This window comes from Scardinius erythrophthalmus, assembly GCF_964197995.2.
Source record: "Scardinius erythrophthalmus genome assembly, chromosome: 4".
NCBI lineage: Eukaryota > Metazoa > Chordata > Actinopteri > Cypriniformes > Leuciscidae > Scardinius > Scardinius erythrophthalmus.
The window spans coordinates 47,816,854-47,842,079 of NC_138224.1; the positions used below are offsets into that span (position 1 = coordinate 47,816,854).

At 37.4% G+C, this 25,226-nt stretch overlaps 1 protein-coding gene and 1 long non-coding RNA gene across 2 annotated transcripts in view; both read left to right on the forward strand.

Moving 5' to 3' along the window:
- Positions 1-25,226, forward strand: part of LOC308689647 — a 1,235,845-nt gene that overhangs the window by 1,038,536 nt on the left and 172,083 nt on the right. The gene's annotated exons all lie outside the window — the stretch shown is intronic.
- On the forward strand, positions 707-19,167 carry LOC308689622 (uncharacterized protein). Its single transcript, XM_081363439.1, has 5 exons — positions 707-769; positions 8,390-8,707; positions 12,255-13,095; positions 16,548-16,636; positions 18,079-19,167. The coding sequence occupies exons 2-5, from the start codon at positions 8,449-8,451 to the stop codon at positions 18,336-18,338; spliced, it is 1,449 nt and encodes a 482-aa protein (XP_081219565.1). The 5' UTR covers positions 707-769; positions 8,390-8,448; the 3' UTR covers positions 18,339-19,167.

Genomic DNA, 25,226 nt, shown 5'->3' on the forward strand with positions numbered 1-25,226 from the left:
AAGGTCATGGCTGACCGAGGCTTCATCATCCGTGATCTGCTGTCTGTAAGGAAGGTGAAGCTCATAATACCTGCCTTTACTCAAAGGGGGTTTACTCAAATCTCCTGCTGCATTCAGTGCAATTCTCTCTTCAAAGACTGTGAAGGCCACAGGGATGTGGACAGAGGAAAAACAACACGGTTTCTACTCTGAAAATGTGAACATAATTCTCACAATTATTTTTTGGACTTTGTAGCCTAAATAAGGCCGCTGTCTTTAAAGGTTTTCAAGTTATCATTATAAAAATCCTCCCAGAACACAACTGTTGCACTCTGTTGCAATATAAAAAAAAATGTATTCATGTTTTATAAAAATGCTGGCATAATGATGCTGTTTTTGCCTTGGCTCAAACAAGTAAGTGATGCGTCAGGAATGACCCAAATAACATACTGCAACATGTTTTTGATTGTTACATATTTGTTTGTCTTTGTGTTCTCTGTGGGCCTTGTTTTTGTACAGTTTTGAACAGTTATGCCTTTTAATCCCATATATTAGATGTGGTAAAACTGTTTCATTGGCAGTGTTTATATTTTCAGCACTTCAATGTGACAACATGTTTAAATATGTAAATATGACACAATATTATTTCTACTGTTCTTATGCGTAGGTTTCTATGCGCTTTTGTGATTTTGGGAGCGTGTGACTGAACGGGACTTTTATTTTGGTATGCTGATGTGACGTCATAAGACTGCGTCGCGCTGCTCCAGTGTTGTGATTCGGCTGAAGAGAGGTTTGTGTGTTAAATCATTTAAAGTATTCAGTCTATGCAAACCTTTCCGATTATTATATAGCTTCTACAAGAACTCTAAAACGAGTTCTTAATATATCCTTGTACTTTATCTAACATGTTATGTTTATGAGTAAAACGCATCTATACACGAGTAACAGTAAAATATGCGTCTCATTTAGCTCCCTATATCGTGAATCAGTTAATTATCAGTGAGTCAGTAGCACGAGTGAAATAGTTTACTAATGTGATGATTAATTCTGCCTACTTATTCAATTACGTGTTTATTTACTCCCTGTCCTATTTCGACTGCCCTCCACGTGCACGCGCACGACGTCATTTGCTGACATTGGTGCGACAAAATGAATTGAATATGTTGTGTTGCCCTTTTATCTTCATTTGATTGATTTAATGTAGTTATTGCAGCGATAATGTAGTTATAACATTGTTTGTTAATGTTTTGAGAACATACTGAATTGTTTTGTATTTTTGAAACTCAATTTAAAAGATGAATAAATAAATAAAGTTCAGCGCTGTTTGCTTTTTAAAGCTTTTTGTAACCAAATATTTTCCTCCCAAATCACAGCACGACAACAGCAAACGTTCAAGTCGTCTCAATTTTTTAACAAACCAACAGGGTATGAGTCATATGGGTCTTGTAATCTATTATTTGACTGTAAATATCAGGAACCATAGTCCTTTGTGCAATAAAAGTAAAATAAAACTTTAAAACTTCTTGAGTAATGGGTCAGTGTTTGCCCGCAGCGATGTCATTAAATGACGTAATGCTCACGCAGAGGGCAGTCGAAATTCGCCACAACGCCACTGAATAAATCTCATGGGCAATTCCACGCAAAGGTCATCCTTACCATGAAAAAATAAAGTTTTTACCTAAAGATCAAAACCCCTTTTAAGTTGTCCATTTAGGTCTGTAATATACTGTATTAATGTGCTGTATCAGAAATTTTAAGAAAATTGGCTTGTTTTTCCACCACATATGAGGTGAGCAACAATGCTAAAATTTTAATTTCAACCAGCCATATTTCATGCTTTCAAAAGAGGTATCAAAGACCCCCCTTTTAAAAACTTAATTTGAACATAAAGCATTTTGCTGAAAGATGGAGGCATGCCTGAGAAATAAATATACTAATTTGGTCATAACAGCACTGCCTGTTGAATTTATAAGGGCTTAATAAAGAGGTCTCGACGCTTCAGTGCTCTGTCACGTCCGTAACGTTTTAAAGATTAAGTTTATATAATATAACAATTATAAATGCAAATAACTTGAAACTTTATATGCAAAGCTAAACTATGTTTATGCTTATTAGGATCGACATTTCATTCCACTACTTTGCTTTGAACAACCATAATAATGCGTTACGGACGTGACCGTTACGGACGCTTCACATCAAATCATATATTCAGTGCATATCCAATAATCGCAATAATATTTGTGCTTTGTTAGTTTTAATATGAAAAAATGTCTCAACTTTCAAATTCAGTCTATTTTATAACAAAATGTAAACAATAGAGACCGCTCTTGAATATGGCGTGGTAGGCTATATTTCTGTATATAGCGCCTCAGTGCGCGGCGGATAAAGCGCACATTAACGGATCTTCTCTTCCTCTGCCAGTTACAGAACGAAATATGAATATCAGAAGGTAGTATATGATACAGTACAACTTTAAGAAGAGCATATGTCTTATAGCCATAGGACACTTCCTTCGGGATGTCGCGTTTTTCCCTCTTGGTTAAAACATGAATATTCATCATAATCCCGCGATCAAGCTGACAAAATAACAGTGATATTGCAATCATTTTGACTCACGACTTAAAAGTAGTTTAAAAGTAGACATTTCAGACGTCCTATAGATATATTTCTCAGGTATGTGAGGCAAGTCGCCTACATTATACGCGGAGTTTCGGTTCATTTAAGAGGCGCGCTCCACTTCACGCGACGGCGCCTCTGTGTCCTGATTATATTGTCTGCTATTGCCTATTTTCTTCTTATTTAAAAAAATCCAGGCAATTGGTTGATGAAACATTGATTAAAATTAAGATACAATTTATACAAAACGAAATTCACTTTAAAGAAAGGCTTTCTACAAAAAACAAAAAAAAACTAAAGAATTGGTCAAAATCATGTCTGCCCACTGATATACCGTATGATACGGTCCGTATCCGATATATTTGCATCTTATGATCTTACTCATGCTGTTATCCTTTCATATAATCAACATATAGTGAACAAACTCCATCGCACACCTGCGATTGATAGGTACGTAGGATAATGAGACCAACCAGGTGGATCGTTTCAACAGACAGACAATTCCCGCACACTATCGTAACTTGCAAAGAAGTATTCTTTATTCACACAACGTTTCGGTCACACGACCTTCATCAGGAGTGCTTATAATGCCAATCCTTAATATTTGGTGTTTTAAATGCCTGTTTGAGGTCTCTGTGAACGTTTTAAAGCAGTATTTTAGTGCCGCTTTCAAAGCGGTCACGTCCGTAACGTCACGTCCGTAACATTGTTTTTTCCTCATAAATGCGAAAACGAAAAATAACATAAAATGAATATTTTATGTTCTGTGGAGAGCCAACCCTTCTTCATTCGGTGGGTACTATTACTTTTGGTTTGCGCAGTGTAATTCACAGAATTACTAAAAAATATTTTGGCAACAAAAAGTTAGAGATTTTTTTTGTCACGTCCGTAACGCATGTGTATTTCCCTCATATTAAATATAAAACGCATGCGTAGACTGATATTTTTCTAATGTCTGGACTCCTTTATTAAGGTAGTATGGAAATATAAACAGATGTTTACAATATATTGGTATTAAATGCATTTTCTGAGATTTAAAAATTCAAGTTTTGACTGCAAATGTCACGTCCATAACGCTGGAATTGCCCTCATACCACAGTCAGTTATTCACTACAGGAGTAAAAACTGAGCGAGCTTTTGACTTCTTCACTGTATTAACAGCGCATAAATTCTCTCAGACACAACGAGTCTTGGATCTAACTAAACATAAGCTGATAATGGTTTGTCTTAGTTTGTTTAGAAAAAATAGAAGAATCAAGGTTTATTTTTTATTTTCATCAGTGTTCATCGATGATTATTGTGCTGTTCGGGGGCCTATTAAAGACTGTTCTTATATGATTAACAGGCTAATATTATTAATAATTAGTGCTCGCCCACTGTTTCAGCGGCACTGGTTCCGGAAGTATTTTTTCCATTCATTTCTCCCATGGGGATTTTGAAAAATGTCTTTGTTAAAGAGTTATATGAGCCAAATTATTGTCTTAATGTTATTTTTATAACTAAAGTGTTAGGCTAAACTTATCAAGGGCATCAGCTGTGGCTTCTAATTCTCTTAAAATTATATTAAAGGGGTGGTTGATTATGATTTGACTTTTCTAACTTTAGTTAGTGTGTAATGTTGCTCTTTGAGCATAAACAACATCTGCAAAGTTACAACGCTCAAAGCAAAGGGGAGATATTTGCTTTTAAAGATATCACTTTTTAAGGACTACAACAAGCGGCTGGTTGGGACTACATGACATTACTCCCGGGTTAGTGACATCACCAACCCTAAAATTTACATAAACCCCGCCCCCGGGAACAAGATTTATAGATATATCATGACAGAATATGTTAACCATTGATTAGAAGATAACTACATATAAGCGGTTAGTGACATCACCAACCCTAAAATTTACATAAACCCCGCCCCCGGGAACACGATTTATAGATATATCATGACAGAATATGTTAACCATTGATTAGAAGATAACTACATATAAGCTACAACAATTTATCAACTAACCATTCAGAAATGTTCTGTTGCTTCTACATGTTGTCACTTCTTCTTGAGTCTCTCCATCATTGTCTGACTCCGGTTTGAACATAAAAGGCTAAAAGTTTTTGAAATCTCCAGTGCATGTCTGTGTGAGGTAAAAGGATACAAGCTCTTGAAGCTCCGCCCTCTGTGCCGGTAGCAGCAGCTCATTTGCATTTAAAGGGACGGTGCGTTTTTACTCACCCTCAAAAAGTGACAATTTTAACATGCTATATAAAAATATCTGTGGGGTATTTTGAGCTAAAACTTCACATACACACTCTGGGGACATCAGAGACTTATTTTACATCTTGTGAAAAGGGCATTATACCTAGGGTTGCAAAATTCTGGGAATTTTCAAAGATGGAAACTTTCCATGGGAATTAATGGGAATTTAAGGGAATTAACAGGAATTTATGGGAATAAACGGGAATAAACTGGGAATTTTCAAAGTTGAAGGTTGGCTCTTCATAGGGAACGTAAATATAGTTGAGGAAAGTATATTTTAGCATAATCTTGACTAAATCAAACAGATGCCATTCAAATACACTTGAATATCCATGCCATTCCTCAATCACATGCACATAGCACACTGCTTACTGCAAGGCTATTGAGACCACACCCCCTACTGGCACTGTGCATGCCTCCATCACATGTACAGAAGCCCAAAGCACAAGACTATTGAAGGCACATATTTGAGCCTGTGGACTAAACAAAATGAAGTAAGTTTTGATGATATTATGGGGAAATATATTTATTAAATGTTTAAATTGCAAATATCACATACAAATGTATTCATCTAGTAGATAGCAAGCTGATAAGTTAGATGCTAAATAAGCTAGCATAACTTTATTTACCACATAAGTAGGGCTGGGCGGTATGACGGTATATATCGTTACCGCGGAAGAAAAAATCAACCGTAACAGATTTTTTTATTCCGTGTATACCGCAACATGTAAATAAGTAGGCGTGGTTAACTCACGTGCAGCGTGCGTGAGACTGAGACACTGATATTTGTCAAAGAAACATGAAGAAAGACCAAGAGGATCCACAAAAGGAATTACGTTTTCAAAATGAACGTGATATTTTCGGGGGGGAAGGTGCAGAAGTCAACTAGAGCAGTGGTTTTCAAACCCTGGTTCGCGACCCTCGGGTGGGTCGCCAGACTTAAAAAATGGGTCGCCAGGATGATTTAAGGAAAATATAATTAAATTAAAAAACAAAATTTGTTTTCATAAAATCATAGTCTATAGGCCTATATAAAAGAAACACGCGCAATATGGCTATTTAAAGAATTAATAGATTAATACAACGAAAGAAAAAACTGGCAGCATGCATCTGAGTTTGGTTCATTTCTGTGAGGCGCTGCGCCTCACAAACCAGTTGACGGAAAGGAAACCGAGACGGCAGTTTGTTTGTTTTCTTTATTTTACAAAAGCACAATGTTGTGTTTTATTGCGAGTGTACACAAATATAAATAAATACTTTGCAGTTTCGAATGATGTCCTGAACAAAATAACGGAGTATATTTATATGATTCCATCGTGCCGGTGGCACCTCACATGCACACAACATATTCCAGCATTGCAATCTTGACATCGCAGCCGGTTCATTATCAAAATAAAATAGTCAACCTCACATAAAAATTACACTGCTCTGTTTAAATAGTCAATAGCCTACAATTCGTGCCATTCAGCGTAAGCACCGCTCCACTGTGATGTTTCCAAGCACATTTTTGCGCATGTGAAGAGGGTGATTTTCTGAAGAGGGATCGATATTTGAGTGAAGTACAAAGAAGCCCACGAGCGTAATTTCCTATGGGGACAGGGGGGACATGTCCTCCCCACTTTTCAAAATTCAAAATCCCGTTTGCTATTTGTTTATAGCTAGTGTGCACGCGATGTTCCCGGACACGCGCGCATCGACATAGGCTCGGTCCTGCTCCTCCGTGGTATCGCGTTTGCGGCACAGGCGATGAAACGCCAGAAACAACAACAGTAACTAAGCTATCGTTATATGATCCCGCTCTTATTCATGCAAATGCTTTTTCATGCGCGACAAGACAAAAGAGAACGCGCTGTCAGTCAATGTCCTCCTGACACACACACACACACACACACACACACACACAGATAGACGCGCGCCAGTATCAAGTTCTCTTTCGCGCTAGAACGAACAGCACACATGTATGCCAAAATGTCCGTTTTGTCGAGTATCCTCACAAGAACAGTCTTAAATGACTTAAATAAAATCTTAAATGAAAGTAAATAGTAGTGAGAGAATGGGATGCGTCGTGAGATCGTCAGCTGTGGCTGGTCCTAAAGTGGCAGCAGCTAATTCTCTGAGAAAATTACTAACTGCTCTTGACTAAAGAATGTTTGTAGCTTTAATAAGGATTTATCTATATTTAGTTTATAATTTATGCAGTGCAGAATGTTTTGATAACCTTATTCAATTTCTGTATATTTCATACCTGTTAGACAGGAAAGGCACAGGTAAATATGACATTTATAATGGGTTTATGTAAGGTTTGTTTGAAGTTCACTTAAATTAAAAGTTTTTATATTTTTTGAAGCCTAATAAATATTTAAAATTTGGGGGGATAATCATTTTAATTTTTTCTTAGAAGCCTATAATAAATAATAGTTTAGCATCCAAATAAATCGCGAATATGGAAAAAAAAATTATTCGAATGAGAGTTACGTGAGCCCAACGCCGCTTACTTTCACTTTCGCTTTAAATTATTTCGCTTTGGCTTGTTTATATATATTTTTTTCATTCTTGTTCTGTTCTGAATATCATTAAATTTAAAGGATTTGTTGTGGAATATTTTTAGTGAATTTTTTAAGCATACAGCAAACGATAGCAGGCTATTAATTGGTTAAAATTCTTACAATGGTTAATGGTTAATCGGTTAATTAGCATCCCTGTAGCTTTAGCTAGATCAAAAGAGTGCAGAATCAACTTTGCGTTACGATCGCGTCATGGATAAGCCACTGCACGTGCATCATCAAAAGCGGTTGTTAACAAAAGGCTTAAGAATAGGCCTATATAGGCCTATGGGTCGCGTCAATAAAAAAAAAAAAAAAAAAAAGGGTCGCTCTTGAAAAAGTTTGAAAACCACTGAACTAGAGCAGTGCAGCACACTGAAAGTTTAGAGAGACGCACATGCTCGCAACGGGGCTTACTTGACGACAAGTTCATATATCAATATTCTAATGAATAGAAATAACCTTAAATGATGTATCTATCCATCTCTTATGTGTACAGTTACTTTCAGAGTGGATGCGCAAGCGGTTGCCGTGGTTATGAATATTTCCAAAATTCCCCAGCTTAACTTTCCATGGAAATTTACCGGAAACTTTCCGAAAATTTTCCGCCCCTTTGCAACCCTAATTATACCACCCCTTTAAAATGGCCGTCTTGGTGATTATCCTTGTAAACATATCCTAATATTCCTGCTGCGCACTTATCTGTTTTAAAAGTTAAAAGGGACCAAGTGACAAATATCAGTATCGCAATCAGCCAATAGTTTAAAATTGGTCCCGGAGAAAAAAAATATAATCTGCAAATATTAAATACCAAAGAAATCATAACTAATGATGAAATGTATAATTTTTGTTCTTCTCTTAATTTGTTGTGCTAATTTTGAGTGGAGGGAATTAAGATCATCAACTATCACTCTGAATGACCCCTTTTCTAAGGGGATGATTCAGACGCACCCAAAGATATAGTTTGGATGTGTTTTTCTTTGTTAATTATTCTCTTCTTAAACAGGACAAACACAGAAAAACTCCTGGTGAAGCGACTGAGATCCATATGACACTATTATAAAGATGGCGTTTATTAAAGAGGAGAGTGAAGACTTCAAGATTGAAGAAACATTCACAGTGAAACATGAATATTCTGAGGAACAATCAAAGATGGCGTTTATTAAAGAGGAGATTGAAGACATAAGGATTGAAGGAACATTCAGTGTGAAAGACGAAGATGCTGAGGAACAAAAAAAGGTGCTGTTTATTAAAGAGGAGAGTAAAGACGTGAAGATTGAAGAAACATTGACAGTGAAACAAGAAGAAACTGAGGAACAAACAGGTTGGTTTCATTCTCAAAGCTGAACTCAGTCATTTGATCCTTATTAGAATGTCCAGCTCTACAGAAATGAATGATATTTTTGCAGAGTGCAGGCCTCCACACTGAGACCAAATGGTTGCATTTTGCTAACTTTTTTCCTTCCGGTGTGACAAACTTTTGTTAAAGGTCGCACTGGTGCCACCAGCACATTGGCCAACTGATAAGAGCTGCCTTTTATGTTGCATGTGAGAATCATCAAACGGCAAACAAAACGAAAGTGAAACGAAACTACGCTACTTGTTTGAGCTAAGAACAGGTTCTACTCGCGGGCCGATCTGGATCACGTGACACTGTTACTACACAGCGCTGGGAGATCCAGTGAGGAAGCATTTTGAATTTACCACAGTATTAATAACATTGTTACTGCAAGATCTAGTTGGATCTGTTATAAAACACAGATATCAGATCAAACAGCACTGACGTGGAAACCAAGAGAAACATTGTGCCATGAGCGACCAAGTTATAAAATTCTGTATAATCCACAAATTGGGATGAATTCAATGTAGCAATGCTAAATGTAAACATGGTATTGTGGCAAACAATTTTTTTTTACATTATTCATACGCAGGACTCAGTCTCTTCCCAGAACAGTGTAACAAGGTTTGTGTTCAAGGAAGAAGGAAGCAGGAACCAGCAAAAGTTAAACACTTTAGTTAAAAAATAAACAAACAAAAGCAAAGCGGCAGCCCCTCATGGACGACTGCCACATAAACAAAATGCAACGTAAATGGCTCAAGCCTGGTCCTCTTTCATCCTTTACTGCCATCACTCCTCCTTTTATCCTCCCGGAGCTCCTCCGTAAGAGATACAAGGCCCGTGTGGTGCGCAGGTGAAGCTTGTTAGGCCACGCTCCATTCTCACAGCTCTAGGCCCCGCCCTGCTTGCCACAAATGATAACTTCATCTGTCCTTCCCTACTTCCCCCTTTTCTCCTTGTAAACAACCCCATCCCACACTATTCCCACCCAGACTCCTTCCCACATCAAGCAGTCCCCACCATTGAAATTAGTCCCCACCACCAACAACAAAAATAACACTAATGTAATGGATTAGTCAACTTTGGTGTCCAAAGGATTGCAAAAGTAAGCATATACAAAAGAGTGAGGTCAAAGACCGTGAAGTCACAGGTCCTTCATCCCCAGATGCATTACATCTCCAGCTTCAACCCCTAGATGGTGCACATGCTCACACGGCACCCATTGCAAGTTCACAAGAATGAGAGTGCATAGAAAGTGTGCTATTTGGGACAGGACCGTAGTTGCCCACACAAGTGCCAGTCTTCAACACAATGAACTCAAAAAACAAAAAATAAACTCTCTAAGGAGCTGTTTACATGACAACGTTTTCAACTAAAGACTGAATCTTTTTTAGGCGTATTGGCTTTTCATTTACACCACAACGGCATTTTGGGGGCCTGAAAACAACTTTTGAAAACGATTCAGAGTGCAAGTTTTTGAAAATGATACCTTTATCGTCTATGGAAACTGGCGTTGTTCATGTGTATTACGTGTTCAGTCTAAAGGCGTGTAGTTCTCTACATCACTAACTACTGTCCTGGCCTCTGCGTGCATTGTGAATTTTCTAATCTGTTGTTTTCGTGGATCCGTGTAAACGGGGATCGTTTTGACAATGTTGTGTAGACAAAATACGCAGTAACTCGCATGTTGATTTGAAACCGTCAAGCTAGTTAATGCTTTTATGTCTTCTGCTAGTTTTCTACACAGGGTGACCAGTGGCTGCGAAATTGTGAATGACAAGTCATGTTCCACAATAAATGTGCACAAACGTATTTTTAAGTCGCAGACACAGTCAGTCATAGACAACGGTGTGTCAGCTGTAACAGTTTCTCCCGGCAACGTCGTGATAAGTTTGAGTGCACTGCCAGCAGCTCTATGACCGGGGTCTAACTCATGATGAGCAAGCACTTTCTTACTGCTGCTGGCATATAGTTGCTTCCTCGAGCAAACATGCAGCAACAAGCACCAGGCTCTCTCAGTTTCTGGCACCAACTGCCAAAAGGCTTGCCATCTACCTTCTAATATCCACGCTCAGCGCCATTTATTTTTGAGTCCTTAATCTATGGGTAGGACATAATCCCCAGGCTTCATGAACTTGCGCTCCATGCTTTCACCGACAACGCTAACGTGACGTATGGATCTCAATCACACTGTGTTGCCAGGACCTGCCCTGCGCTGCTTCTGATAGGCTTATGAAGTTAGTTAGAGCTGCGTTCCTCTCATATGATTGGTAGGTGAAATCAATTGATTCGAAATATTAAACCGCATGCAAGTTCCCAAACTTTTTATTTTATTTAAGCCCTGCAAATGTTTACATCCTATAGCTGTTAAATCATCATGTTGCCTTCTTGAGAATCAAGTAATGCTTAAAGCTTTTTAAGTCAGAATTTTCGGCCATTGGTTGTAGGAAACAGGTAAGACACAGGCGTTGAGCAGGTTGCTCTGTAGCTCCCCATTTTGACTAAAGTGCAGAAGTCAGTTTTACTTATTGCAGGGATGGGTAACTTGGTTCTGGAGGAAATCTGTCCCTAATCAAACACACCTGTCTGTAAATTTCAAGCAACCCAATTTGTTCAGCCATTTTGTCAGTGCCTCCGCCTGTAGGTAGGTTCTTTATATAGACTTGTCTTGATTGCTAATCCACTTCCGGTGACGATTATTAGGTTAAATGTTTAGGATACGATTCCATAGAAGGTTATATTTCAGCACTTCACAAATGGACTGCGATTCTTAAGTAGCACGTAGAACACGTTGGTGAGCGTTCATAACCATGCACATAGAGAGTGCTCTTAAGAACTAAGATACATCATTATCTGGAAACAGACCCAGGGGTGTCCAAACTTGATCTTGGAGCTGCCTATATCCTGAAGACATTGATGAGCTTGTTCAGGTGTGTTTGATTAGGGTTGAGGCTAAACTCTTCAGGACAGCGGCTCTCTTGAATTGAACTTGCCTACCCCTGGGTTAGATTGTTCAGTTGTGTTTGATTAGGGATCGATCTAGACTAGGGTTGTCCTAAATCTGCAGAGTTTATCTCCATCTTGCCTCAACACACCTCTCTGGAAGTGTCTAGTATGCCTAGTAAGACCTTGATTAGCTGGTTCAGGTGTGTTTAATTGGGGTTGTAACTGAACTTTGCTAGGCAGTGGTCCTCCAGGAGCAGGATTGGACACACCTGATCTAGACTCTGCTGGGCAGTGGCCCTCCAGGAGTTGCTCATCCCTGACCTGAAGTCACCAAACTTGGTACGTGTATTGTTCTCCTCAAGCTGGAAAACTTTCAAAATCACGTGGATGTGGCTATTGTGGTACAGGGTCACATCACCATGAGTTGGCCTCCTTAATTTACCCACTTAAATTCATTTCCCCACCGTGTGACGATGATGGCGTAGTGCTTGAGCTTGCTATCACTGTATTATATACTATATTGATGGCATTAATGTCTGTTGCTTTAAACTGGAGTTAACATGTCTTTGTTCTTTTTTTGCCTTAGATCTGATGATGCTAAAAGAGGAGATTCAAGATCTGAATGATATAGTAGAGCAAGATCAGTTTGAGAAACATATCACAACTGGAGAAAAATCATTTAGTTGCTCACAGACTGAAAAGACTTCACCAAAAAGAGCTAAAAATACAGAAAATAGACGTTGTTTCACCTGCCAACAGTGTGGAAGGAGTTTCACTCAAAAGGGAAATCTTAAAACTCACATGAGAATTCACACTGGAGAGAAGCCATACACATGTCAACAGTGTGGAAAGAGTTTCACACATAAGGGAACCCTTTATACCCACATGAAAGTTCACACTGGAGAGAGTCCTTACACCTGCAAACATTGTGGAAAAACCTTGAATCGAAAAGGAAATCTTAAAACTCACATGAGAGTTCACACTGGAGAGAAACCTTTCACATGTGATAAGTGTGGAAAATGTTTCACACGTAAAGAGAGCCTTAATCACCACGTGAGGGTTCATGTAAAAGAGAGCTGTTGTGTATGCCGTCAGTGTGGAAGGAGTTTCACAGACAAGAAACAGCTTAAGAGGCATTTAATAACTCACACCGGAGAGAAGTCTTACATGTGCCATTACTGTGGAAAGAGTTGCGCAAACAACACAAACCTTAAAGTCCATGTGAGAGTTCACACTGGAGAGAAGCCTTACAGCTGCCAACAGTGTGGAAAGAGTTTCACTGGAAAAGAAAGTCTTAAGATTCACATGAGAGTTCACACTGGAGAGAAGCCTTACCCCTGCAAACTGTGTGGAAAGAGATTTGCACAACAGGGAACCCGTTATAGCCACATGAAAACTCACACTGGAGGGATTCACGTATCTTTAGTGTGAGAAGAGATTCACACATCAAATAGATCTGAAACGTCATTTGCAAACTCATTCTGGCAAGAAGTGTTCGAAATGTAGTAAGAGGTTGAGGAAAAGGAGCAATTTCAAAAATCATATGTGCATTCACTCTGGAGGAAGTAGGGAACCCGTGGGTCCTTAAAGCTTTTAAACGCAGTAAAGGGTTAGTTCACCAAAAAATGAAAATTTACAAACAGTAAGACTTTTTATCTTAGGAACACAAACAAAGATCCTTTTAATGAAATTTGAGAGGTTTCTGTCCCTCCATAGACCGCTACACAACTACCATTTTGACGCCTCAAAAAAAAAAGTTCATAAAGAGATTGTAAAATGAATCCATATAAATTAAGCGGTTTAGTCCAAATTTTCTGAAGAGGCACGATCACTTTATATGATGAACAGATTGAATTTAGGGTTTTATTCACATATAAACATTCATCAATGGACAAAAATGGAAGTGCAAGTATATTTGCTTGACATACAAGAACCAATGAGGTTCATTTTCGTGGCACATTTGACCTTTCGCAAAAAACAATGAAGTTTGTTCTCGCACATCAAGCAGGTTCGGTTGAGGTTCTGTTTATGTTTATACGTATGTGAATAAATGCCTGGATTAAATCTGTTCATCATATAGTGATCGTGTCTCTTCAGAAAAATTTGATTAAACCACTATGGCTTAGTTTTACAATCTCTTTATGAACTTTTTGCAGTGTCAAAGTGGTAGGTTGGGTAGCTGTCAATGGAGGGACAGATAGCTCTCAGATTTCATCAAAATCATCTTCATTTGTTTTTTGAAAATTAACGATGAGAGGAAAGTCTTAACTGTTTGCAAAGATTAAAAAAAATTGGAGCGTAAACAAAGATGCTTGAAAAGGCAAACATGATTTTGATTGGCTAGAGATTGTGATGGTAACTGATTTGCATAACAGAGCTACTAGAGTGATTTGTGATTATTACTCTGAAAATATACTTTTATTATTGGCTGATGACATGTCCTGAAACAGATACCTCACTATGATCTTATAGGGATTTTGAAATGATAGGAATGAATAACACATTTGTCTAGGAGTGACAAGGAGATTAATACACATGTCTGGGAAAGGGAAAAGGGAAATAGCTTAGAACAAGGTTGTAGGGCTGTGCCGGTAAACTTCACAACCGCACCACCACGGTTGTAAAGCACCATTGCAGTGGCTGAGTAGCGGCAAAAGATTTTTTTGGATGTGAATGTTGTTTTACATTAATATTATGACACGAGTGAAGCACAAAGCTTTGTTTACAAAAGAAATAATAGGTTAGCAGTTAAATGTTACATTGCAGCCATGGAAAAGTTTGGATTCATGACGAATGAGAGAGTTGTGCGGCCATAAATTTAAGCTGTCGCCTTTGAATTCTGGTTTGCGATCTGGTCACCCGATTATCAGCGAATTTAGCAATATTCCATTAGTTATTCCATATAGAAAGCTTGAATTGTCTACTTTTAAACAAAACAATTCAAAACAAAAATAAACCGACCATGCTTATGTAATCCGTATGAAGTGTACAGTTCTCTCTATAGGCGCGTTCACTGCGAAGGTAACAAGTCAGCATCGTCAACTTCATCTTTGCAGCCGACACTGACACAGAAAACACTAGTTTTTTAATAAACAATTAAAATGCCTCATTGATATATTTGACACATTCATAATCATTACTTTTGCCGGTTCTTTGTGACAGCTGTTATGTGTGTTACTGGCAGCGTCACCCTCCAGTTACATGAACGCATCTCCACCGCATCAGGACCAGAACATGGAGATTTTATTTTAGAGAATAATCACACAACCTATTCGATATTCTATAATTAAATGAACTAATCAAATATTCAAAAATTGTGACTCATCCCTGCATGGAATCTCTTGTTTCTTTTCCCAAATCTTCACTCACGTCTCACCCATTTCCGAAGGGGATTATAAACGTTTCTTCCTTGGTTCGGTGTTAATTAGGCCTATTATATTTGTATTCTTTACTGTGGTAAAGTAGAAAAATGCTGTAGGACAAATAGCCTAAATTTTTACTTGTACGTCAAATTCTTTTTAACACAGTTTGTGCTTGTTATTAGACATGGTAAGGCGCGTCAAGTTAATTTGTAAAGAGCGTTTCACACGCGCGGGTGATTTTAGTTTGGCTTTCTCTGGCAGCGCAATATCAAACATAGCCTAAATGTCTTGCCCTTGTGGAAGATAAAATTTGCTCTTCACACCATTTACAAAAAGTAGAAAACATGAAGATATCAGAAAAGAGATCGATGTTCTCTTTCCTGCTCGTGTCCCACATCCCTCTCGAAGCGCAGAGCGGTGGCTATATCACGCATCTTTGTGTGGAAATATTAAACAAAAGTTTTTCGTTTTTTTAAATAGATTCAACTTTATTATATTATTTAAGTTACCAGTATTTACTGATATTTATTTCAATGCTTTACAGGCTTTAGTGTGTTGTTTTTTTGACGGAATTGCTCAAATAAACACTTTTTTTTTCAAATGAATAAATATATATATATATATATATGTTTTTTTTTTAAACAACCACCACACCACCGCCGGTAGTTGGTCCGTTACCACCACGGTGTAAAAAAACTGCCACCGTCACAGCCCTACAAGGTTGTCATCACAACGTATAATAGGGATTTCTGATAGAGATGGAGTTTCTCTCCATTCTTTCATGCCTCGTTCTTTAACAGAAGTGGACAGGTTGAAGGCTACAGAGTTCCAGCAGTTCATGTCCACCAGGTTATTAATCGCGCAGAGGAGCACAAAGCACTCAGCCCTCTTGATAATATGAAGCGATTGATTAGAAAACCAGATTGCCTTTAGAGCAGGTTGTTAAAAGAGCGAAAGAAAGTGCATTTGTTAACTGTATTCAGATTGGCAAAGACATTGTAGATGTTAAGGGCATAACCAAACAGAATGAAAGAATTCATATAGCGTCTCAGAAGTTCAGAAAAATAGAGTCGTTCCATACATGTGACTCCTCTGCAACTCCTCCATTGTAGATACAGTATTTGTTCAGCAGGGTGAGCACAGATGGTGGGTGTAGTGTCAGGCTTTTGGAAGTGTTTGTAAATGTGAACGAACATACAATATTGAAAAAACTGTTTAGTACCATAAGTAAACCATAACTTGCGGTGTTCTTGAAGTGACTGAACATTGTGAGGTTGGGGAGTGTAGTCGGGGAGATGGTTTAATCCAGGTAAGGACCTACTCTACATGTCAGAAACCCTAGAGAAAGCGGAGAAATTGCACACACAAAAAAATCCCTTAGATCTCCATACATCTGAGGTAACTTCTGAAGATGAGGGCCATGATGAAATAATCAAAAGGAAGGAAAAGTTGATCAAATACCATGACTTTATCAGTGTTGTCCTATTGAGAAGTAATATGAATGTTTCACTTCACAGGCGCAATGCACGTTTCCTGAATTGTATGGAGAATGATTCTGATAGAGATGATGCGCCAGGAAAAGAATCACGGATCACACATTCTCCAGGTATTTACGGTCTAATTTTTGTATCCTTTCCTTTTTATAGTATTTTTTATTTTATTTTAAATGCAATTTTTTGGGAGACTTTTTATTATTTTTAATATATATATATTATATGTATATATATATATATATATATATATATATATATATATATATATATATACATATATATATTATATATATACCTTTAAACTACTAGATTTTATCAATAAAAACTCCAAAACATGCATAAGTCAGCCCAAATCATATTAACCTTTATTAAAGAACCGCTATAAAGCCAAAACAATCTTACGTTAAATTATACATTTATCTCTGTAAAGCTGCTTTGAGACAATCTACATTGTTAAAAGCGCTATATAAATGAAGATGACTTGACTTGACTAACCAATGGTTTAACGCCCAGGAGGAGGCACTCAGAGTGGAGTGAGCTCTTATATCCTAAGCCTAAAGGTCCTTGCACACTGAGGCTGAAATTTTCGCATGTGTTTTTTTCGTATTCATGAGTATTCGTGATTCGGTGGCTCTGATTTTTCAAAACACCATTCAAAATGCTTGCTACGGATGTGAAAAACGTAGAAAATCGAACCTGATCCAAAAAATGTTATGACGGACGAAAGTTTCGGAAGCGAATTTCTGAGCCTTATAGCCTTAAGACTATAAGACTATGACATACACAATCCCAGGAATTTATAGCAATAGGAAATTAAAGTAACAGAGATAGTTTTGGCTTTACAGCAGCTCTAGAATAAAGTTATTGTCCAGCTAAAGCTAGTTTTGGATTGATTCGTACTTATTGAGAAGAGGTCTTATATGGGTCTATCAGACGGGGCGGCAATGCTAATTTTGCGTTAAAAAATTGTGTTTTTTGGAAATATAAAATTTCATATATGTTGTATTTAAATAAGTCAAGCACTTTTCAAGTACCTCTTCGTTAATATGGCTGTTTTCATATTTCAAAAAGTCAAATTCATTTACATAATTTCAAAAAGGCAAATTCAAGTACTTCAAGTACCTTGTACGAACCCTATTCAGAGCATAGCGTGCCTTGTAGAGGGCGCTCTCGCTGCATGTGCTGATTTGCTGCTCAGGAAACATTTCTGATTATCAATGTTGAAAACAGTTGTGCAATCATTCTGCTAAGAAAAATAACATATTCACATGCACCAACATTGTAATATTGTCAGAAACCAATAAGTTGATAATTTTCATGTTCGTCAAAACCTAATAAATGACCGATGGACATAAGTTTAAAAAGGTGGTGTTTAATAGACTGATAACATTTAATCTCCAGAATAATAGTTTGAATATAGTGTTTGAAATGTAATTTTAATTTATCAGGTGTATAACCAGTTAACATTGTTAATTTCTATATACTGTATGTGTAATTTTAGTAAGTTTGAATTACATCTGAGTTTCCTGATCAGTGTATAACTGATTTCTTGCAGGTGTTCACAAGATACCCATTAAGAAAACTACAAAAAAACACAAGAAACCGCAAAAAGTGTGCTGGTCAAATGCTGAAGTTGCAGCTGTAATGAGACATTTCAAGGCACATATAACCCAAGGAAAACTGGCCACAACGACTGAATGCCGGCAGTGTAGGACCACTGAAGATCCTGTTTTGGCAAGACGCAGTGTACAAAAAATAAGAGATTTTGTAAGAAATCGAGGAATTAGCTTGAAAAGGAAAGCCCAAAATAAGTGATGTTACATCAAGTCTCATTTGATGCCATTCTATTAAGATTATTACTTGGTTGTTGTTTTTGTTATTTTCATTCTATAGCAAAAAAACATTTTTAAAGAACAGTTAAACTTCTAGATTAGTTGAACTGCTGCCTTAAGGAATTGTTTGTCAAAAAAAAAAAAAAAAAATTAATAATAATTATGTCTTCACTTCCAGACCCTCATGTTTTTCCATCTTCAGTGGAAAGTCTAAAAGTTCTAAAAGTAGAACCTAAACTTCTCTTTTTGGGTTCCACTGAAGATAGAAAGTCATATAGGTTTGAAACAACATGATGGTGAGAAAATGCTTAAAAAAAATATTTTCTGGGGGGTGAACCACCCCTTATAAATCAATTTCTCTGGATGTTGTAGTATTTATGGCATTTTCACTATAATTGGTTAAAACTGTAAAAATGCCTTAAAGTTGTAATTAAAGTACTTCTAAAACACTTTGGTTCCTGTAAAGTTTTAAGTTATTTTCTGTATTGTATTGAGAATCCAGTACTCTTTAATCACCCAGGTCTTGGTAATGAACCATATTGTCACTTTTGTGTGTTGCGTGTGGTCATGTGCCTGTAAAACACATTGGTCCCCGTAATCCAGAGAAATGTTCCCACAGTTTATCATCACTGCATGCTGTGTGCTTCACAATATTTGTGAAATTCAGGGTGAGGTGTATGAAGATCATGCAAGAGTTTGACTCACCACAGCCAGAGGAAGTAGTTGAGAACATTGACAGTGCAGGCCAGAGAGATTGAGGGAAGCCCTTGCGTGGTATTTTATTTAAGTATTGGTTTCCCCATGTTAGTTCCTAATACTGTATATTCAATTTCTAACTGCCACTGACATAACACTTCAGAAATTAAACTGTGTTTATTAAATTGCTTTGAACTAATTCATTATCGGGCTCTTTATTAAAAGTACTAAAAATGACACATCAATTGCAAAATTCAAAGAATCAACATTTACGAAAAATTATTTTGCTGAAATTTTCAGACACTCAGAATAATTTCATTTCTTTAAATATTAAATTTCACATTGAAAATCAGCTCTTGAACATTCCTAATCTCAACTAGTGGAACAAGAATGCATTCAAGCATCAAATAGCATTTATAAATAATACTTCTTTATAAATCGGATATGCTCAAAAATCGGATTTGGAGTGACAGTCTGAACGTTGCCTTTGTCAAAGCCCAGTCTGATTTGGAGGGAGGACTTGGGGCAGAGACTTCTCGTCTTGTAAAAAATGCAGGAGGGGCAAAAGGAGTTCCTGTAAGAGGTGTAGAAACATTCAGAAGTAAATGTCATCAAACCTGTCTAGTAGGTCTAGGATATCTGATGATTGTTTAACTGCTTTGAACAGAGGCCTTTCTTTTACCCATTGTCAAGAATTTGATGTGCATGTTGACATGCATACTTTTTTCAGAACTAAAGACTTAAAGAAATTTTAAAGGGTTGAAATAATGTAGATCTTGGTGTTCAGATGCCATCAAGGTGTGCCCATGTTGTGACAGAGTCAGTCAAAACCCCATTAAGAGGTTAAGTCTACATTTATCCCTTCCAACAATAGAAATGCTTCTCTTAAAACGTATTGAAGACTTGTGGAGCGTGAGGTTGCATTGTTGTTCAAGCAAAAAAAAAGACAGTTCAAACTTTCCCATAATTCTCATGAATTCCCACAAAGACCATTGGAAGCCCTTCGAAAAGACAAATCTGTGGTTATTCAAAGTGCTGGTAAAGAAGTTGCTGTGGTGATACTGAATAGATCAATATGAGTCAGAGATACAGAGACACATTTCTGTTACTACCTTTTATAAGATGTTAGATTACAGTCCTGTAACTTCATTTAAAACATCAATACATGACTCTTTGGAACAATTGTTAGAGTGTGGTTGTATTACCAAAGCTGAGTTTGATTTATAAGTGTGTTGAATATCCTATAACGCCAAAGATATTCCTCCTGGTAGGCCGATAGTGTCAGCCATTTGCTCCCTGACAGAGAATTTCTGCTTATATAGATTTTTGCTCTAACTTCTTTTATTAGGGATACAATGGATTTCATTAAGATCATTCAATCTGTATAAAAATCACCTACAACTCCCATGTTCTTGGTCATGATGGATGTTGATGCTTTGTATACTAATGCTCTATTGCGTTTACTATCAACAGAACACTACCTCAGTCAACAATCCCATAAGGTCCCGAACACTGCTTGTTTAATTGATCTCATGAAACTTGTGCTTACACATAACTATTTAATGTTTGATTCAGATTTTTTTCTGCAGATTTCTGGGGTTATGGGCTCTAAAATGGCTCAGAGTTTTGCATCTTTATGTTGTGGGCTGTTTGAAGAACAGTTTGTATACATTCGAGCATCTAATCCGTTCATCAAATTTATTGTGTTGTGGAATCGTTCCATTGATGACTTTTTTTTTTCATTTGGAGTGGCACACAATCCCAGCTCTTAGTTTCATAGCCTAGTTAATGCAAACACTAATGCATTAACATTTACGATGGATGTCCTGCAAGATAAAATAAATGTTTAATATGTTTGTCATTTGCATGGAAACTGGGCTTGAAACTAATTTATATCGTAAACCCACTGATCGTAACATGCTACTACATGGGTCATCGTATCACCCTGTTCCTCTGAAGCGTTCTCTACCTGTCTCCCAATTTAGCCGGATTCGTAGAATCTGCAGTAGAGATGAGGATTATTCACATCAAGCAGAGATCTTGGCAGACAGATTCAGGGAGACAGCGTACAAAGAGGAGTGGATTCAAACTGCTGTAGCAGGTTTTAGGAACTCTTCTCAACAAGATTGCCTGGTAAAGAGACCTAAATGTAAAGAACAGCGAGTTAATTGCTTTATTAGATATTCTCTATTGGCAATAAAACATTGAAGGTATTATTCAGAAATACTGGTACATTGTAGAGAGTGCATATCAGAAAGCCTATAGAAATTGCACACAAAAAAAACCCTCAGATCTCCATACACCTGAGGTAACTTCTGAAGATGAGAGCCATGATGAAATAATCAAAAGGAAGGAAAAGTTGATAAATACCATAACTTTATCAGAGTTGTCCTATTGAGAAGTAATATGAATGTATCCCCTCACAGGTGTAATGCACGTTTCCTGAATTGTATGGAGAATGATTCCGATAGAAATTATACACCGGGAAGAGAATCACGGATCGCAGCTTCCCCTGTGGCTGATTCTCCAGGTAATCACGCGGTCTAATTCAAACATGTTTCCATAACCTTTTTTTTCCTCTTAGAAACAACCCATGATCAGATCCCTGGTTTCAAAGGCAATTCAGACTAGGGCTGGGCGATATATATATATATATATATATATATATATATATATATATATATATATATATATATATATATATATATATATATATATATATATATATATATATATATATATATATATATATATAAAGTGATATCTCGATATTGTACATTTTTGCAATATTCAATATATATCTAGATATGTTTGCATTTGCTTTTAAATAATAACAAAAACAATTTAGATAGAAAAGCTATTGTTACAAAGTAAATACAAAATGTTTAGTACAAATTTAAGCAGTTAAAAAAAAATCTAGACCAAGTAATCAATTACTGCTTTTTATTAGATAAACACATGTAAATGTAACTGAAGTAGTGCAAAACAAGTACAGAGAGTGCGTTCTGCGATGATCTCCCTGGTTTGTTCATTTGGAAAGGAAATGGTTTGCAGACAAGCTGATTTCAGCTCCCAGCCATCAATAAAATGACTGGTAAGACTGATGTAGGATTCACACACATCATGCTCGTCCATAGATCGGGTCGCGAATCTGTGCTCATCTGCTTTTCTGCAGTATGCATTATTAGTATGGTGTTTACTGAGTTTGATAATATCATTTATTTATTTTAATGTCAGTCTAATGCATTAAGACATGTTAGCGTTTCAGAGTGTCCCTGAGGACGCGGGTTTCGTGATATCATTGCGTTGAATAGAATTCCCTTTTCATTGGTGTCACGACCTCCCCGTCTAGGGTTAGGAATGCCGATGACAAACAAAGCATCTATTGAATTGATACATATATCCCTTCTCCTGTCCCAGCTCACATACAAATACTACAAAATGAAATAGTGTCAAAAGTAAGCTTTTTATTAACACAGGAATGAATAACGGGAAGCATGAATCTTCAGGAGGGGTTCAAGCCAAAATAACAAACAAAAGTGGTTTTAACTAAAAGGGAATTAAATGTAATTTACCTAACAAAAGAAAACCCCCAAAGAAAGTACAAAAGTCTTCCCTTACACCCTAACTGACAATAAACAGGAGAAAATTACTCAAGAAAAACAAGAATGGCAACCTCCTCCCTACGGCTTCCAAAAGAAACGAATTAAACATCAACCTAATGACATAAATCAGTAACAGCTTAAATAAACAAGAAAATATAAATAAAATATAATACAAAAGAGAAACTTATGATACCAAAGTAACAAGACAGAGAAAGACAGGGAAACCTCACTGAACGAACCACACAATAACATTTAGAATTCCAATAATAAACTAAATGTCTGGGGCAGGAGATGAGGGACAGAACGACAACGGAGCCGTACGACGCGCGCCCAAGAAGCTCTCTTGCATTGCCGTCTTTCTCAGCATATCAACACTCCCGCTCATCAACGTGATCTGCCGCAGCTGAACCCAATCAAGCCTGCACAGAAGGAGAGGGAGGAAGGGAGAGAGACAACAAACTGCACAATAACAAGTCAAATCACAAAATCAAAAAAATAACAAATTAACTTCTGATAACATTTGATGCGAGAAATTGGCTGAATCTCCAAATCCCTCAGGAAGATGGCTCGCCAGCGGGTTTTTAGCATTCCAAAGGTACGCTCAATGATGTTCCTGGCCTTGGCATGGTGCTTGTTGAAGCGTGCTTCAACTTGGCCTGATGATTAAAATAGAAGTAATGTAAAAATATATGTAGTGTTTCAAATGCAAAGTGACAAATCCAATAAAAATGTTCTCTGTGAATTCTTACCCGCTACAGGCTGGCGGTATGGCGTCATGAGGGTGAGAGGATGCTGCAGACATGGGTACCCCCCGTCTCCAAGAAGAAAGAAGCCAGCTGGTGGATATAGGGACTCCTTGTACATTGGAGATCTCTGGAGGACAAGGGCATCATGGACTGACCCGGTGTTGCCAATGTAAATATCCAGAAATAGTAAGTAACACTTCTTTTGTGGTTCAGCAGGTGGAAGTATTCTGACGTGGCACCCATCTATTGCTCCAGCCGCACATCGGAATGCCTCATGGCCAGCCAAGCGAGCAAAGCCTGCCCCAACCTCCTCCATCTCTTCTGGCTTGGGAAAATGAATCACCTTGTGAACAATGGCCATCATGTCATCCACTTTACTGTGGACTATTCTGCCAACTGTGGCTCTCGGTATGGCGAAGATGTCTGCTGTCACTCTGTATGAGGTGCCACATGCAAGCCAGTAGAGACAGACAGCCACCTCGATTTCGTGGCTCCATCCATGTGGCTTTTGCTTTTGGAAATGTCCTGGTAGACGGCTGCTTTGGTCCACTGTGCTTTATTAAATCCAGAGTCAACGCAGGACATGTTCAGAGCACTTCATGCTTCCTTCATTTTCCAGCAGGATTTGCACCGGCCCACACTGCCAAAAGAACCAAAACCTGGTTCAATGACCATGGTATCACTGAATAATTACTGTGTGATTTCATGTAATATTCTAATTTTCTGAGATTTTGATTTTGTGGGTTTCGTAAGCTGTAAGCCATAATCATCAAAATTATAACAAATAAAGGCTTGAGATATCTCACTTTGCATGTAATGAGTCTATATAATATACAAGTTTCACTTTTTTTAACGGAATTACTGAAATAAATCAACTTTTTCATGATATTCTAATTTTATGACCAGCACCTGTATATATATATGAAGAAATATGTATATGAATTTGCATCATCCCTCATTCTTCAGTTTAAACAAATTCAGTCTTCTCTGTTTGAAATGGAAAGAACAAATCAAGTGATCTATGATCAGACTATTTTCAATCCATTGAATTCCATCAATATTCAGTATTAATATAAATAAATATATAAATATTCATATTCATGGCAAAACAGAAAACTCCTCAGGGATTATCTGACTTGTGGTTTGCAATATGTCTGTCACCATTCTGTTCAGTTTAGTTTTGACTGAGTTTGTTTTCACTTGTCATGTGTCTTTGTTCTGATTTAGGTCACTCATCAGGTTGTGGAATGCACTTCATTTAACTGTTAGGAATGCCCCAACATTAACAAGTTTTAAGAAACAGTTAAAAACCCATCTTTTAAGATGGTGTTTGTGTCTTAATTGGTGACACTGGATGTATATTGTATTATACCTCCTGTTGCATTTTTTTTGTCTAATGTATTTTTCATGTATTTTTGTACTGTATTTATAGCACTTTGGGTACAAGAAAAGCGCAATATAAATAAAATGTATCATTATTATGACCTAGCGAAAGCGGTCATATAGGGATTGTCAAAGTTTTTTTTTTTGTTTTTTTTCGTCACCTTACTGAATTTTTCGTCAACGATACCAGGGACACCGAAGCACCGGGGAACATGAAATTTGGTGGGCATGTAGCCCCACTAGACTTCTAAGGAAAAATTTCGTTTGGTCCCCGGGGGCCACTCCCCCCCCGCGCTGGGCCCCCCCAAACCCCAAAAAATGCAGTTTTTCCTAAATAACTACCTGAACCGTGGCACCGAGGATGAAGAAATTTTTATGGTATGTTGGTCTACTAGACTTTTACGGAAAAATTTCGTTTGGTCCCCGGGGGCCACTCCCCCC

What these genes read in the sequence shown, in the direction of transcription:
- LOC308689622 (XM_081363439.1), top strand. Translation starts at nt 8,449, where the DNA reads ATGGCGTTTATTAAAGAGGAGAGTGAAGACTTCAAGATTGAAGAAACA. An exon ending in AGAAACTGAGGAACAAACAG is followed by an intron (nt 8,708 to 12,254) that starts GTTGGTTTCATT and finishes TTTTTGCCTTAG; the next exon opens with ATCTGATGATGCTAAAAGAG. An exon ending in ACGGATCACACATTCTCCAG is followed by an intron (nt 16,637 to 18,078) that starts GTATTTACGGTC and finishes GATTTCTTGCAG; the next exon opens with GTGTTCACAAGATACCCATT.